Genomic DNA, 17,311 nt, shown 5'->3' with positions numbered 1-17,311 from the left:
CATCCACACAAATGTATTAATTTAAAACACAATGCAACTTTCTGACTTGAAAACAGCAGCTTATGAAGAAGAATCAGAATTTGCTTTATTTACTGTGCGTCCAAGGAATTCAATGGTTTAGCATCGCTCCCAGTGAACTTGCACATAAATAGAAGTACAGCGAGCTCAACAGCTACACGAGATCCAGACGGAGCAGGAAACCCCCAAAACTTTTATTCCAAAAGAAAGTCGTTCAAACCCTCCTGACATCTGCCGACAAACATAAATATTAATAATACAAAAACAGATGAAACGGACCATGTAGACGTGTCATGGCCGCCCCGGGGAGATGTTTACAGGCTGGCAGCCTCGAACGTGAGCCGGCTCTCTGGGAATATAATCGTGATCTACGCTCTGGGGGAAACGTGTTTTCCAAAGGCAGGAGAATTTCCAAAAATGCATTTTTTGGGAGCGTGGTTTCAGCAAATCAGGGCAATGCATCAAACTATGAGAAGCATTTTATCATTCGCTCCATCTGCAGCGTGTGAGGCTGCCGTGCACAGCAAATTAAAGCCTTGTGGTTCGTTTGGCCAAATAAGGAGAGAGATGGTGATGAGTGATGGTTTCAGGCTCCTGGGCTGAGGGGGGTGGGGGGGGGTGGGGGTGGTGGTCCTCATCATGCTGGTCTGTGATGGACGTCACTTACTGCAGCTCCTCTGAGCCGCTCCGTGTTAGAAGCATATTTCCTCAACGTCCGGACGGGATCAGCTTCACTCTCCTATTTTGGTCCGAGGGTTTATTCAGACCCGTTGGAGCAGCTTTATTATGTTTGCTTAGCTCATGAGCGTTTACTTAACCTCATCTGTTTAATTCAGCACTGTGTCACAGCGCCCCCTGCAGCCACACGTGAGCTTTCATTCTGTTCAAGTGTTCATCAAAGCATCAAATTCATTTCAATCAAGCTGCTGGTTTAAGGTCAGACGCTGCAGTGTTGCTTTAAACTGGGAGGAAATCTATCCCTCTTAAAATCGAATTAATGTTTTTTAAGGTGCAGTCGTGTTTAGAGCCGTCTGACAGAAGCAGGTCAAAGGTCATGGTCGTCACTCGTCACTTTCTGGCCCAAACATTTTGGATTTATTAACTGAGAGGCGAGAGCTGAACTTGTTGAGCCGATGGGCCGAGACCCCCGGGGCTGAGTTGACATACTCGGGACTTCAGGTGGTGGAGAAATGGGAATGAAAACCACCAACACAAAATAACCCCCCCCCAAACCCTTCCCTCTGACCCTCAAAGGACAAACGATGAAGATGATGGATGGATGAAGAAGAGATGAAGAGATGAGAGTCACGTGTTCAGTTTATACGTCGACCAAAACCTAATTATCACATCATAAAACTACAGAAAACTACATACTCTCCACAATCATCATCTTCACCTCCAACAGAGACGCTAACCCCTTCTCTTCTTCTACCCACTCCTCCCTCGCTGTTCTTCCTTCTGGCCTTCCTTCTTTTCCTCTTCCTCCTTCCTCTCCTCTTCCTCGTTCTGAACTGTTTAACAGAAGCAAGACGTTCTCAGCCAAGTAAGCCTCCGCCCGGCGGCCTGCATGCTGTGTGGTGTCTGTGTCGGCAGACTGCATGAACATCCTGTCACTAACATGACATAACCCCGTCTCACAGATGGTCCCATGCCCAGGGGGGGGCGGGGGGGTCCTGAGTTCAGTGCTTTTATAAGCACCCACCACATGGCTGTGGGAGGGAAGTGTGGGGGGTTGATGGAGGTAAATGAAGAAGATGATGTGGGATTTTACCTCCTTTGATTCCTGCAGCAGAAAAGCTGTTTCATACTTTCCACGACAACTTATCAAAGCTGCAGATTTTCATTTCAGGGCCGATCAGCGTCATCATCACATCTTCGTCCATCGTGAGAAACCGACTGTGCATCAGCGGGAAATGTGTTAACCTCGTTCCTCTCTCGCACGTCTCCCACACAGCCCATCGACTATGAGGGCTTCCAGCTCTTCATGGCCACCTACCTGGAGAACGACATCCCAGAGGAGCTGTGTCAGCACCTCTTCACCTCCTTCAAGAGAAAGACGGGAGGCTGCTCCCCCGATCCCACTCGAGCCGGCACCAGCTTACTGGGTAGGCGCCTTGTGGTCCTCATTTAATAGACCTCCTATAGTGACTTGTTTTATTCCTGCTACAGAACCAGAATGACTCAGAGACTCAGGCAGGAATCTCCTCAGGTGTTTAGAGAGTTCTCGTAGCGACGGCGTTGGTTCAGGTCGTCTCCGGCACCGCGCTCTGAGTGCCGGGTGTAAACCGAGCGGGTGATGCGTGGGCCGCCGGCACCAGAATCTGCTCCACAGAGCAGCTGAGCACACAGATGGACGGTGGAATCAGAAATGTATTTCTGCGAGGAGGCCACAAGAACGTCTGAGTGTGAGCGACACCGTGGAACTCTGGGTAGTTAGCTTAGCTCGTAGCTTCCGGGTCGTCACAGTGCTGCCAGATAGATAGATAGATAGAATCCTTTATTAGTCCCACAGTGGGGAAATTTGAGGGTTTTACATCAGCAGCGCAGGCACAATGCAACAAGAACAAAAGAAAGAGCAAAACAACAAAGTAAGAAACAAAAAACAACAATGAGCAAAAAGAAAAAGTAAACAGTCAAATAAGCAAATAAATAGTAAGTAGTAGAACAACTGAACAATACAATTAAATAATTAGATAATTAAATAAATTAAATTGCAAGTATGATGGGAAACTGTTAACTATCGTAGCTGAGACTTAAACTTAAACATTGTGTATTTGTGGGGAAATGAGTCATAATCAGGAAAGAATAAATAAATAATAAATAAAGTGTTTATAGATCAACAATGTGAAACACAGCCGATGTATAGACGAACAATTTAACGACAGGAAAAAACGTGTGGACGTATATAAAGTGGGTGTTTGTCCTAAAACCTCAACTTCAGCCCATGAACCACAGATGCACTTTTAATCGTCTACAATTCACAATTATTTCCGTTGCTTATCAATGTGACGAATGATTTGTAAAATGTTTTCTGCACAAATCATTTTTACAAAATGAAAAATACGTTTTTCATTTGAGAGATTTCAAGTTTGTAACCACCATCAGTCCCAAACTCAAATATATTGACTGTAATTGTTCACATTTAAAAAGCTAAAATCTGAGCATTTTAAATGTTTGTATTTAAAAATGACCTTATCAACCAATTAACTATGAAAATAGTCTTCAGTCTATCATAGTTGGCTGTTAATGTTCCATTAATTTATTTAGCATTGATTGATTCAGTCAGTTCATCAGAAAATCATGTGACGAAAACATTGAAAACAAAATAACAAAGAGCTGCACTGCCCCCTGGTGGCGATCCTGAATAATGTGACCTACCAGACTGCAGCGTCCTGTTATCTCATGTCTCAGCTGCTGAACACAGAGACGAGGCCTGGACGACTAAAGAAGCAACCAACCAGATTATTGATTATTGCCCCTGGGGTATTTTCTACCTTAATGTAGAAACTTAATGTTTGACTTCATGTGATGTTCGTCTTTCTGCTCTGACAGAACTTCTCTCCTGTAACATTCTGAATAACAGACGCCTCTGTTGTGTCCATTGATATCAATGTAAACATCTGCTCGTGTGAGAGGGTTAAACTAGAGTTGACCTCAACCACAGATGATCCTTTTATTCTCTGATGTTCACGTCTTTCTTCCCGCGTCCCGCTGCCGTCTCCTCCTTTTCTCCTTTGCCCTGACACCCTGTGTGACCCCCCCCCCCCCCCCCCCAGAGGCCTGTTCCATCGACGCAGGCATCTCTCTTCACACCGAAGTGGCCTGTGCTCCCATCACAGGTACCAGTGCAGAGCTCAATGGGACCAGTTCCCTGCTGGCTGTGGCCTCCTGCTCCCCTGGTGCTTGTTGTGTTCTCGTTGTGTTGTTGTGGTTCAGTCGAGAAACGGTGACTTGACGCTTTGTGAATATTTGTGGACGGTTTTAACGCCGTGTTTTTATTTTCGCAGCTTCCTGTCCCTCTATGCTTCCTGTTATTTTTGTATTTGGGTTGTTGTTGTTGTGAAGTTTAACATTATTTCCCTGTTTTGTTCTTCTCCTCATCCTCCACTGTTCCTCCACTGATTTCTCTCTTTCTTTTTTCTCTTTCGGCTCGCTCTGTTTCGGTGGTGGCGTCCCCTACAGGTATGAACGGGAAAAGCATCCTGTGTGCGATGGGCCGCCACACGCCCGAGCATTCCGGCCTGGTGAGCACCACCGGCTCGGGCGCCACCACCTCGCCGTGTTCCTCCCGCTCCTCCTCGCAGCGTTCAGGGGCCGGGGGCCACACGTCCGGGGGCCACACGTCCGGGGGCCACACGTCCGGGGGCCACACGCCCGGCGGCCCCCAGCGATCGCCCTGCGGCCATGTGAAGGCCCCGGAGGGCAGCAGCAGCAACGTCCTGACGCCCAACGCTGGAGCCGCCAGGTCGCCAGTGTCCCCCAAACTATCACCAGGTCTGTTAACAAACAAACGCCAAGTGAAAGAATAACCTTGGTTACAGACGTAATAGAACAACTGAACGATAATATTAAGACAAATACACAGATAAAGAATGAATTTGTATTTACAGAATGGATGTACAATCCTTCCAATGACATGTGAATTTACAAGCATTGAAAATGGCTGTGGTAGATTTTTGTCTGTTCAATACTTGTGAACACAATATCTCAAAAGCACCAAAAGAAAATGTGTTCAAAGTCGGTACAAACGTTGACTTGGACTCACAGATGAACTGATTCGATTTTGGAGTCAAAAGGTCAAAGATCAAGGTCACTGTGACCTCACAAACTATTATTTTCGGGGGTTGCCAACAAATATCTCTAGAACACCTTGAGGGAATTCCTTGAGTGTATAACATGTGTGTGTTGTGTGAGTGTCTCTGAAGACGTTGTGTGGTCCTCCAACAGAGAGGAGTCACTCTGAGAAGCTCTTCTCTCTGCGGAGGAGCCCCTCACCCCAGACCGGCTCCGCCTCCCTGCCGTCCCCCCAGGTGGTCTTCCTCAAGGACATCGTCTGCTACCTGTCTCTGCTGGAGAGGGGGACGCCGGAGGACAAGCTGGAGTGTGAGTGACAGGGGACGGGGTCGGGGGGTCGGTTAGTGTGTGTTTACGCTCCGGCTTCTTTAGTGCAGCTCTCAGGGACACGTCACTCAGGGTGACAGCAGGAGGAATCCGGCTGTTCCATCCTGCTCCTCCTCCTCCCCAGGGCCTCAGATACACCTCCCACACCGGGCAGGTCCGTGACACGCTGTAACCCAGCTGCTCCCAAGTGACTTCTTTAGAGTCTCGGGCTAATCTCTGCTAACTGATCCCCGTTAACCCCCCGCGTCGTCTGGAGGGAGGCCAAGAGCAAATGTGACAGCAGCTCCAGAGAGCCACTTATTATCTGACAGAATCTGAGTCATCATGGGATCTCTGTTCTCCCGTTTCCCTCTAGTCATGTTCCGGCTGTACGACACCGACGGCAACGGGGTCCTGGACAGCTCGGTGAGTGCTCGCTCTCTTTCCCGCTCTCGGCCTTTTGACCTTTGCACACATGCGTCTCTAAGAGAAGAGTCTCGAAGGCAGCAGCTGTGTGGACATGCGATCATTTGTGAGGGTTCTGTTGTGTCATGTGCTGACGGGATCACACAACAACACACAAAAGCTTTGTTACACTTTAAAATTCACTCCTCTGACGCTGAGTTTAACTCGGAGACGTTTCACTTCTAGTCCAGGCAAAGTAACCCATTTTGGAGCCGAAAATAGAAGTAATTGTAAAATAATTTTTTTCAGCATAGATCATTTCTATGAGGTGTCCAGAACAACATACTAAAAGTCCTAATAAATCCTAGTTGAGGGAATATGTTTAATTCTCATCAAAGTGTGCTAATAAGGCCGGCAACAATACAGCCCAAAAAGGCTATTTTTTTCGTTTACTCCAATCAAAATGAAACTTTACACAATGAAAGAAACCATGAAACGTAACATTTTTTGTATTACAAGTTTCTTTGAAAATTAATTTTAATATGCAAGTGAGCTATACACTGAATCGAATATGCCCAAAATACACCCAGCTCATGTGCTTGTCAAATTAATTTCAAAAGAAACTTGTAATACAAAAAAAGTTAATTTTCATAAATACTTTTACTATGTAAAGTTTTATTGTGGTAGGAGTAAAGGAACAAATTAAGCCTATTTGGGTGTATTTGGGGCATAGTCGATTAGTGTATAGCTCATTTGCATATTCAAATTCATTTTCAAAGAAACTTGTAATACAAAAAATGTTACGTTTCATGGTTACTTTCATTGTGTAAAGTTTTATTTTGATAGGAGTAAAGGAAAAAAATAGCCCTTTTGGGGTGTATTGTTGCCGGGCCTTATTGGCACACATTGATGAGAATTAAACATATTTCCTCAACTAGGATTTCTTAGGACTTTTAGTATGTTGTTCTGGACACCTCATAGAAATGATCTATGCTGAAAAAAATTATTTTACAATTAGTCGGTCGGAAAATGCTACTTTGCCTGGACTATTCTCTCACCTCCGTCGTGTTGAGAAGGTCTCAGAGCTGGTTCTCATCTTCTTTATGGTTTCTGTCTTTTCGCAGGAGTTGGATCGCATCATCAATCAGATGGTGCATGTGGCCGAATATCTGGAGTGGGATTCAATGGAGCTGCGACCGGTGAGGGAACAAACACACACACACGCACACACACACTCAAAGTCTGATGAGTTACAGAGACACACACAGACACCTGCTCTCTGTGAAAACACTGGTTTGCTTTTTTGCACCAAAATCTACAACCAAAGCAAAAGAAATTAGAAAGTAAAAACAATATTTCTACACATTTTTCTGGTGTTAATTTTTCTATTTCACCATTTCAAACTATCAGTCTTGGGCTGAGCAGATAATTTCCTCTACTGTTAAACTGCATCATATTATAAAATGCACGTGTTTCTCTATTTATAAAAGTGTATTTATAAGCACAATACATTTGTTGTACCAGCAGAAACGCTCATTTCCATCTGCAGCCGTTGTTTTTTGTTTTTTCTTAACTGAAAATGAGAGAATTTACAGTAAAAGCTACAATTAAAACAGACTTTACATTTTTTTGTCACTTTAGATTCTGAAGGAGATGATGGAAGAAATCGACTACGACCGAGACGGGACGGTGACGCTGGAGGAGTGGATCCGAGGAGGCCTCACCACCATCCCTCTACTGGTCCTGCTGGGCATGGATACGGTACAGATCTGTGTGTGTGTGTGTGTGTGTGTGTGTGTGTGTGTGTGTGTGTGTGTGTGTGTGTGTGTGTGTGTGTGTGTGTGTGTGTGTGTGTGTGTGTGTGTGTGTGTGTGTGTGTGTGTGTGTGTGTGTGTGTGTGTGTGTGTGTGTGTGTGTGTGTGTGTGTGTGTGTGTGTGTGTGTGTGTGTGTGTTGTGTGTATTTTGTATTGAAGTTGAGATTGTTTGAGTTCAGCAGGAGACGCTCACAACCCCTTAGTGCAAACACGCTGCTTTTATCTCATTCTAATCCTTCACCGTTCATCTTTTATTCTAAAACAAGATCTGAGGTCTTACTCGTGGAAATTTAAAACCCACGAGTTGAAGTGAATTACTGATTATCTTGTCCCGGCCCCTGTGAAGACGTGAGATCAATCAGTTTGGTTCTTGGACGACCAAGAACCAAACGTGCACCACAACGCAGCTGCAAACCAAGCACATGGCAGAGAAAGCCCCTGTAGCCTCTTCAAGGATAATGCTTCCTGCCACACTGCAAGTATTGCTCGGAAATGAAAAGTTTCATCTCTCGACCAAAAACCACAGATCCCAGTCTGATCGATCTGCTGTTGGATCATCTGGAAAAATAGAGAAACCACAGAGGCTGCACTTTATCTGACGCCTGATACATCTCTATTGTATTTCACAGCTAAAATCTACTTATCTGCATCTCTCCCCTCATAATAGATACCTTTATATTTCCTGTTGTTTATTAGCAGTAATATTTGCTGTATTCTCGCGGTAGAAGCACTTTAATGTCGGTTGCGATTGCAAACATCTGTGTTTTGCAGGTTGGTGCTGTAGTGGAGGTTCAGGTGTGTTTGTCTGTGTGTGTGTCCTCAGAACGTGCAGGAGGACGGGCAGCACGTCTGGCGTCTGAAGCACTTCAACAAGCCGGCGTACTGTAACTACTGCCACACCATGCTGCTGGGGGTCCGCAAGCAGGGTCTCTGCTGCTCCTGTGAGTCCGAGCTCGACCACCTCCTCCACTCCCATCGTCCTCTGCCGTCCTCCTCCCTCCGTCTCTGTCCTGTCCTCATTAGGGTTGCAAAGGGGCGGAAAGTTTCCGGTAAATTTCAGGTAAATTTCCGGAAACTTTCCGGAAACTTTCCATGGGAATTTAGCTCGGGAATTTTGGGAATTTTTAAAAAAAATAATAATACGCAAATTAAACGCTGAGCAATAAAAACATAATTCAAAACTCTATTTTAAAGATGTATGGAATGCAATTGTAAAATATGTTTACAGACTATTCCAATTGTTTGGCTAACTATTTATATCTCTGGCATTGCATTAACGTTTTTTTACAAACTTTTTTCTCATCTTATTCTACAGAACAATGCCACGTGCACTATCTCATGTGTGGAGACATTTCACCCCATCCAATGTAGAAGGAAAGGCTGTGGACATTTGCAAACACTGTGCAAAGACCTATGTTAAGAATGACACAACGATGCAGAAGCATATAGTCAAGTGCCCAAAGTTTCCTCAGGGCTCAAATCAGACTATGACAAAACAAAATGTTTATATTTATGTCTGTATATGACAAGGTTAATACAGTTAGTATAAATTACCCACAACATTTCCAGTTTATTCCCGTTAATTCCCGTTAATTCCTGTATATTCCCGTTAATTCCCGTTAATTCCCATGGAAAGTTTCCAACTTTGAATATTCCCGGAATTTTGCAACCCTAGTCCTCATCATCTCTCTCTCCCTCCCTCCCTCGTTCTCTGCTGTTCATTTGCTCTCTCTGCATCTGACTCGAGTTTAAGTGTCGGGCCTGAGTGCCTCTGAGTGGACGTTGTTTTTCAAAACGACGTCCCCACAGTCGTCATTATAAAGACATTAGCAATCCCATTATGAGTAATTCCATTACTGATTGGATTCTGCCAGGGAGCAGCTCCTGAGGTCGGCGTCTTTGTCACCGCGGAATCAAAGTACTCCCTTATTGTCTGAAACCATGTGTAATGCGATAAAGTCTTTTATTCAATTCCAGTCAAATCTGTGTTTTTACTTCTGGTTGTTAAGATGAGAGAGAAACTAGTAACAAGTTTAGGATTTAAGTCAGATATAAAGCGCTGTCTCTTGTTGTTTTTCCTGCAGTATGCAAGTACACGGTGCACGAGCGCTGCGTGTCCAAGGACATCGCCGCCTGCATCAGCACCTACGCCAAGTCTCGCCGAAACACCAACGTGAGTACCGACCTGAACCATGAGCACATGAAGTACAGTGCTGCTTTGGTGGGGGGGTGAAGACACGGGAACACTCACAAGTCTGTTGAACACGCTCCCACTGGCTCTAGCTCCTGTTTGACGGAGCCGCGAGGATCATGGGATGGCCTGTGAGGTCACGCAAGGTCACGCGAGGTCTCTTATCTGGTTACCGTCCTCTGCATGTCAGCGGTGACGTGATTAGTAAAGTTCTGCAGCTCGAGTCACATGATGCTGAGCAGAGCGTTCAGAGTCTCAACCACATCCCAAACCCACAGTTATTTCCTTTTCTTTTAGTATTGTTAATGAAACGAGTCAATTCTAATAACCGACTGCACGTTTAAGTCCTTTATTAAAAAACAATAACCAACATTTGTTATTTGCAGTCTCTCAAAATGTGTCTTTGCGAATTTTCTTTGTTTTAAATCAGTTTAAATTTCGAAAATCTTAAATTTTCTACAGTTACTCAGGCAAAACTTTCAACTTTAACTTTGTGGGTTTTTTTGGGGCCAAAACTATGAATTGTGAAAAGATAAGTAATAGTAAAAATTTTTATAAAAATATAGTTGCAGCTTTAAACCTTGTAGTTTCGAACAATTGGAAAATTTAAGTAAAAAAGTATTTTTATTCCTGTTAAAACTTCACAAGAATTAAATCCTCTGAGATTTCAGTGCAGTGAAGTTTGAGGTGAAGAACAGAAACTTGTATCTCTTCATCTCGTGTAATAATTTAAATGTTACATTCATTAAAATGTATATTTCACTTTTTTCACACAACTGCTTTTCGTAATGGATGGATAGATTAATAATTGAATATATGTGGATTGAGAGATAGACAGAGAGAGAAATGAAGAACTAGAGATATAGACGGATGGATAGATAGATGGATAAATAGATAGAGAATTGATGAATTAGATAGAAAGATAGAGAAATTAAAAATGTGTCAGATAGAGAGACAGTTAAACTCTAACTGTTAGAGGATTGGATGGATGGATACCTAGAGATAAAAAAAAGCAGAAGAAGCAAAGGAAAAGCAAGTGAACAAAGAGTAAAGAGCAGAACTAGATGAACATATTAACATGAAAATAACAAATATATAAAATTGGATTGTTCCTTTAGAGCAGAATGTTGAATCTCTTGTGTTTCAGGCTATGCAGCACGTGTGGATGGAGGGAAACTCGCCCACAAAGTGTGACCGCTGTCACCGGAGCATCAAGTGTTACCAGGGCCTGACGGGCCTGCACTGCGTCTGGTGTCAGATCACTGTGAGTCACAGACACACACACACACACACACACACACACACACACACACACACACACACACACACACACACACACACACACACACACACACACACACACACAAGCTTTATATAAAATACGTTTAAAGCCATAATATGAACAGATGAAGAAAGACGAGAATAGTCTTAAACAAACGTACGCTCAGTTGTCAGTTTATGAGACGAACGCAGCTACACATCAAACAGTCCAGACATTAATCCTCTTTTCATTAAAGATTATTATATTCAGACGCTGCCCAGAGGAAAAGTTTTTACTGATTATAACTGTTCTTTTCTCTCTTCTCTACCTCTTGGAAGTTTCTTCAAAATTTGTTCTCTGAGACAGATTTCAGATGTTGTGTCGGCTCATGTGTGGAAATGTGAAATGTGGAGGATCTCAATATTTGACATTGACATTTGTGCATTGAGACAGAAATGGAGACATTTTAAGGATCAGACCGAGACAAGAGGATAGGTTGTTTCTCACAAGTTAAATTTAACCAGAATTTAAAACCTAAATCTCACATGATCTTAATTTGCATTCAGTTGTGTCTCGGCGATAAAAGGCAAAACTAAGATGAGATCTTTTTTTTTTTTTTTTTTTTTTTTTAACAATCTGTTTATTGAATTTTTTACATAATTAACAAACAAACAATACTGTTTCATCAATAACAATTACAGATGTAATTTCAACATACCACAGAACAGATACCAACCCCCCACCCCCCTCCCTCCGGCACCTAGCCCCAACAGATGAGCACATATAGTTGAAAAATAAAGGAAAACAAACAAAAGAAAAACAAAAAAAGATGGGTTGATAGAGGAAGAGAGAGAAAGGATAAATAAATAAGCAAGTAAATACATTAATAAAAGAATAGATGACCTAAATCATCATAATAATAATAATAATAACAATATAATAGTAATACTAAAAATAAATGAATGAATAAATAAATAGATGCATACGATCAATACAAAAGAATAAAAAATAAAAATATTAAGAAAATAAATAAAAGAAAATAAATAAAAGAAAAGAAACACAAGTTCAGCAAGGCAGTACTAAGCTCACAGCGAACAGACAGCTTGTTTTATTGACATAAGACAAAAAGGGATTCCAGGACTTCTCAAAAGAAACAGCCTTACCAATCAGAGTCAGTCTAATTTTTTCTAATTTAAGAAAATAAAGCACCTCCTTAACCCAGTGAGTATAAAGATGAGATCTTATTGTGAATTTTCTTTACAGTTTCTATTTATTTGCCGACCACGTGTTTATTAATGAAGGAAACAATATCACCTCTCTAAGTGCAGGAGAACTGAACATTCATTAGGATACTGTACTTTAACTTGGTGTCCCTAATAAACTGCAAAGTGAGTGTACTGCACATTCCCTGTAGACCCACACATTCCTGCTCCTTCACTTTACAAAATATTAACTTCAAATTAATCAAAATGAAACGTTCCTTTATAAACATGAAGAACTTTAAATCTTTTGTCTTTCCAGGGATCAGTCTCTCACACCTTCATCCATGATAATGCTCAGTACTCCTTTACGTCCACTAGATGTCACCACTGACTTGCAGTTTGCACTCACGTTGCTGTTGAAGCAGCCTCACACACTTTCTCCCTTATTCTCATCTCAGTGAAAAACACATAACCACAAACTAGCTGATAACCTTTGACCATTGATCCCATGAGTCAGTCTGAGCCTGTCCGGAGAACGAGCTCCTGAAGGGCGAAGCTCCATCCTGGTAGCGTCTCCTCCTCTCCTCAGTCCCACAGATGGATGACACCCACCTCTCTTCTGTCTTCTGCCTCTCTGCAGCTCCATAATAAGTGTGCGTCTAATGTGAAGCCCGAGTGTGATGGAGGAGGCCTGAGGGACCACACGCTGCTGCCCTCCTACATCTGCCCGGTCGTCTTGGTGAGAAAGCTCCTCCGCTCGGGCGGCAGGAGAAATCATTCACTGGGCAAACATTTCAAAGTGCACGAGTCGAAATGTTGTGCTCTATAGAGTCGACCTCGATCTCACAGCTGACACTTTGAAGAGGTTCATATATCAAAGTAGAATGTCTCAGACCTTCACCAAGGCCCAACAGTCCCTGTATGAAACCACAGTTTAATTCACTGGATCCAGATTTTGATTTGGATCTGCACCACATGACTCGTATAGATATCAGTTCCTGATCCACAAATCGTTCCCTGAGAAATACAAAAAGAAGAAGCTGGAAACACCTAATTTACAATCTTTCCTGACTCATAATACATCCTTCCACCAAGTGTCATGATAACCTCCTTGGTAGATGTAAATATTCATATAATCCTCATTTGAAATATACACATACCAGTTTATTAGGTACACCTATAGATGAAATACACCCAGCACACCCGTCCTGTTTTCATGCAGGTTATTAGGAGACATGTTAATTCAGTTATAGGATCATTGTGGGACCCATGCATGCTAACGTACCTAACAAGGGCTGAACGATATGGGAAAAAATTATATTAAAAAAATATATTTATCAGTCTATTGATAAATGTGACTTTATTGTTTCTGTTCAAAGGCAGATTTTTGCCTTTGAGTTAAGGTGGTGGTTTTAAACTCTTCGTTATGAGCAGAGAATAATAAACACCAAATATTGTATGAATCAAATATTCAATTTGAAACTTTTAAAACATGAAGAATTCTAAACAGAGTTTGGTGCAGATCTTTTGATTCAGGAAGCAGAGGATCATGGGTAATATCCAGCATTCAGTCACTTGGACGACACAGTCAGAGCAGGAACATGGAGTCCGCCAGACGTTATCAAGTGTGGCTGCAGGGGGCGCTGTGAGCTCAGTCAAAGTTCCATAGTGCTCCTTTAAAGGATGGAGTATGATTACATCCTGTTACTTGTGAGCAGCACAGTTTCTGGCTCTTTTCAGTTGTTCTTGTTTAGCACCTCATTCCCTCACTTTGTGTGTTGTTCGTGTCCAGACCTCTCAATGTGTGTGATGTTAAAAACAAGTCCCTCATCTTCCTCCTGTCTCAGGACCGTCACTCTGTGGTGAAGCGTGGCGAGGGCGAGTCTCCGCCCAGCACCAGCCCCGACGACACCAACCAGACGTTCAAATTCTCCCCCGGCGACGGACAGCCGCTGCAGGTAAAGGCCCGTCCGTCCCCCCCCCCGGCTGAGGTCCGTCCTCCTTCCTGTCTGTTGACTCTGTTGTTCCTTGTCTCCAGGTCACTCCTCTCCCAGGGACACACCCGCTCCTCGTCCTCGTCAACCCAAAGAGCGGCGGGCGGCAGGGGGAGCGGTAAGTTCCTCCGGAGGTCGGCTCCGCTAACCATCATGTGCACAGAGTCACTTGACCCCAGATTCAAACCTGACACTTTAGAGGTTAACAGTAAATAAGAAAGATTTCCTAATTGCTTTCAGACATTTACTGAAATCTGCAGTTCCTCCGAATCTTTTCTGTAAACATGGTCACGTGACCTCTGCAGCAGAGTTAATACATCACTTCCTGTCTCTGTCTGCTGCTCCACCGCTCACCTGAGGAATGAGGAGGATTTAATCGTGTTGTGAACGAATCAGTGCAGAGAAACCTCCTGCTGTATTGTGCATGTGTGAAAAGTAAAATACATGTTGCCAATTCAAATAATTCCATTTAATATGTATATATATTTTTTTTATAAATCTGTTTATTGAAACACATCAAATCATGCTACATGACCTTTACAAATATATGCATGTTTTTTTTTTTTGCCAAATAAACAAACATACAAACAAACAAACCAACAAGTAGAAAACATACAAAACATATTCCCACCCCCCATCCCAGTTGGTCTTCCCTTTTCAAACAGAATATCTCATCAGCCACTTTACATTTTTAATATTTTCTTTAATACTTTTGTTTTGGTGTTGAGCTGTTAGTTGTTTGATGAGCATTTCACAAAGTCCAGGTTTTTTATTTCAACATCCAAAGTTTCCTTTTTTCCATTTATCATTAAATTATGCCTAAATTAACATAAAAAAACAGTTTATTTATCATTTATCGCTTTTCATTTAAAATGTCCTCTTTAAATTGAGTTTTGTTTGAAATGATCCTCCATTAAAAACCGGCTGAGCACTGATATATCTTTAATTTTGGGGACTTTGGAAAATTCTGGACTCTTTCCTGATTCCCTTTTACTTTCATGTGAAAACCCCTTAAAGATTATTATTCACCAGGTACACTATGTTTCTCCTGTGGGTGTGAGGAAGTGAAGTACAGGATCATAAAAGTTGTTTTTAGATCTGCACTGAAGTCCTGATATGCACAAATATAAATATGAAACCACATTAGTATTACTCATGGACGTTTTAAACCCTTTTCAAACACAGAGGAAATGCTGCAGCTCCCTGACGGCTGTAATGAACAGTGATTCAATAAATGTCATATCTTCATCGTAGCACTTCCCTCCACCGACCAATCACATCCTGTCGCAGCGCCGCATCCTCCAGCATCACCATAGCAACATGCTTTTTGTTAACATTAGATAGGAAATTATCGTTTATTAATAGACATTACGAGATCAAAAAAAAACATTTTGTAAAGGAAACCAGAGGCTTGTGTGTTTCTATTTCCGTCTGCATGAAAACTGAGTTTGAAGCGATCAGTGCAGGAACGTATCAGAAGTTCTGTAGAATCCAGCAACTCCAACGTTTCAGTGTCACGAGGATCAGATATTTAATCCTTTTGTTTCTCTCGTCTAAATGAAACACACTGACTGGTCTCCCGTCAGGTTTTAGATTAACTGCATTGATCTGTGAATGAAAGCGGTTGTTCGACGCTGTGCGAGATCACAGGAAGCGGCTGCGGTGACGTGCAGAGAGTCTGAGAGTCTGAGAGCCGATCAGAGACGAGAGAGCATGGAAACCACAACTCTCTCCACTGCTCGTTCTGCCTTTCTGTTCAAGGCTGTTGCTCCTAAACAAGTCCACTGCAGAACTGATGATTTCAGACGCGTGTTCACATCGTTCAGACGCCATTTCACTGCAGCTTTATGACGTTTACACTGACACGATTGACCGCAGCAGTGCTTTTTATGTCTAGATGTCTTGAACTTGAACTTTAAACAGTTGTTAAACATTGTTTGGCTGCACAACTTGTTCAAGTGAGTCTGGGAATGTGTTTTCACGTCCCGGACCACCTCGGAATCTGGTCTGAGTGACCACATCTCAGGAGACACAGGGACTTGGAGCTGTTTCACTGACGGACAGTTTAGGAGATTTAGAAACCAGAGCAGTGCAAATCTGACTGTGTCATAAAGTCACAAACCTGTTAAATTCAGGAAATGTTTTTATTCCTCGACGCCAGTGACGATCAGAGAGTTTTCACGTCTGTACGTTGGTCCGTCCCACTCATGAACACGATATCTGAGGAACACTTTGAGGGACTTTCTTCAAATTCTAACCAGTTGTCACTTGGACACAAAGATGACCAGATCAGATTTCATTGGCTGAAGTAAATGATGATCTTGTGAACATCATATTAGAGTCTGTATAAAACTGTATTTAGCCTTTAAGTGCACTGGTTGGTGGAAGCAAACAACCACAGGACAGGACATGTAGTTCATAATGTGTGACTCAGAGGAAAAGTTCAACCCGTTCACCTTGTGTCTGGAGGAAGAGCAGCCCAGAGCAGGTGAGGCAGATAAAGTAAATACAAAGAAAAGGTGGAGCCACTGAGGTGGAACGATAAACGATGAGGGAACAGGTGGACGTGCAGAGAGACGCGTGATTGGACGGCTCAGGTTACTGCCGGGGGGGTGAGTGACGGCCGAGCAGGTGGAGAGGGAATCAGTGAATCAGTGAATCAGTGAATCAGTGAATCCAAATAAAATCAGAAAATGAAAAGATGTTTTTTCTTAAGTTGCTGCAATAAATTCATTCATTAGATTTTACATAATCATTCAATAAATATTAATTTCACACAAGGATCTGAAACCTATAGAAGTTGAAACATGGTCAAAGCTAAATGAAATCAAACTTTCTAAAATGATTAAAAAAGTGAGAAAGAGGGTTTTCTGATTTTAATTTCTATGCTTTTCTTCATTTGGAAAGGGCTAAATAAATCAAATGTATTAGTGTTTTTATTTTTATTATTATTATTAGCAAATTGCTTATTCTGGTCCCTGTATTTCATGTGATTGCTCCTCTGGTTCCTCTCTCAGGGTGCTGAGGAAGTTCAGGTACCTGCTGAACCCCCGGCAGGTTTACAGTCTGGAGCGAGAGGGTCCGATGGTCGGGTGAGTCGGTGATTCATCCTCTCATTGTCTTTATTATAGAGAATCATTGAAGTCCCAGGACACTTCTTACTCACGTCCACTTCTGCGATCAAAGCTAGGAATGTGATTTACAAGTAAGAGTTTTAGTGGAAGACTCAAATTTATTTTTTACTTACTTAAACAAATGTACCGGCTGTAAAGCTCATTTGAAGTGAACTAATTTCTTCATTAAAGATTCATCATGTTGTGTTTGG

General features: G+C 42.5%; 1 protein-coding gene across 1 annotated transcript in view; it reads left to right on the top strand.

The window, feature by feature from the left end:
* The window catches only part of LOC133022050 (diacylglycerol kinase beta), a 60,516-nt gene that overhangs the window by 6,399 nt on the left and 36,806 nt on the right, over positions 1-17,311 (top strand). Inside the window, exons 3-17 of the mRNA XM_061089065.1 lie at positions 1,541-1,561; positions 1,973-2,123; positions 3,795-3,857; positions 4,201-4,512; positions 4,966-5,121; positions 5,495-5,544; positions 6,648-6,722; positions 7,165-7,284; positions 8,162-8,279; positions 9,423-9,511; positions 10,677-10,793; positions 12,633-12,731; positions 13,840-13,950; positions 14,031-14,104; positions 17,004-17,078. Coding sequence (XP_060945048.1) covers positions 1,541-1,561; positions 1,973-2,123; positions 3,795-3,857; positions 4,201-4,512; positions 4,966-5,121; positions 5,495-5,544; positions 6,648-6,722; positions 7,165-7,284; positions 8,162-8,279; positions 9,423-9,511; positions 10,677-10,793; positions 12,633-12,731; positions 13,840-13,950; positions 14,031-14,104; positions 17,004-17,078 — 1,631 coding nt within the window. The remainder of the gene's footprint in view (positions 1-1,540; positions 1,562-1,972; positions 2,124-3,794; positions 3,858-4,200; positions 4,513-4,965; positions 5,122-5,494; positions 5,545-6,647; positions 6,723-7,164; positions 7,285-8,161; positions 8,280-9,422; positions 9,512-10,676; positions 10,794-12,632; positions 12,732-13,839; positions 13,951-14,030; positions 14,105-17,003; positions 17,079-17,311) is intronic.

This window comes from Limanda limanda, chromosome 16 (assembly GCF_963576545.1).
Source record: "Limanda limanda chromosome 16, fLimLim1.1, whole genome shotgun sequence".
Classification (NCBI taxonomy): Eukaryota; Metazoa; Chordata; class Actinopteri; order Pleuronectiformes; family Pleuronectidae; genus Limanda; species Limanda limanda.
Note: the sequence above shows the minus strand (reverse complement) of the source record. Positions and strands in the feature narration are given on the sequence as shown.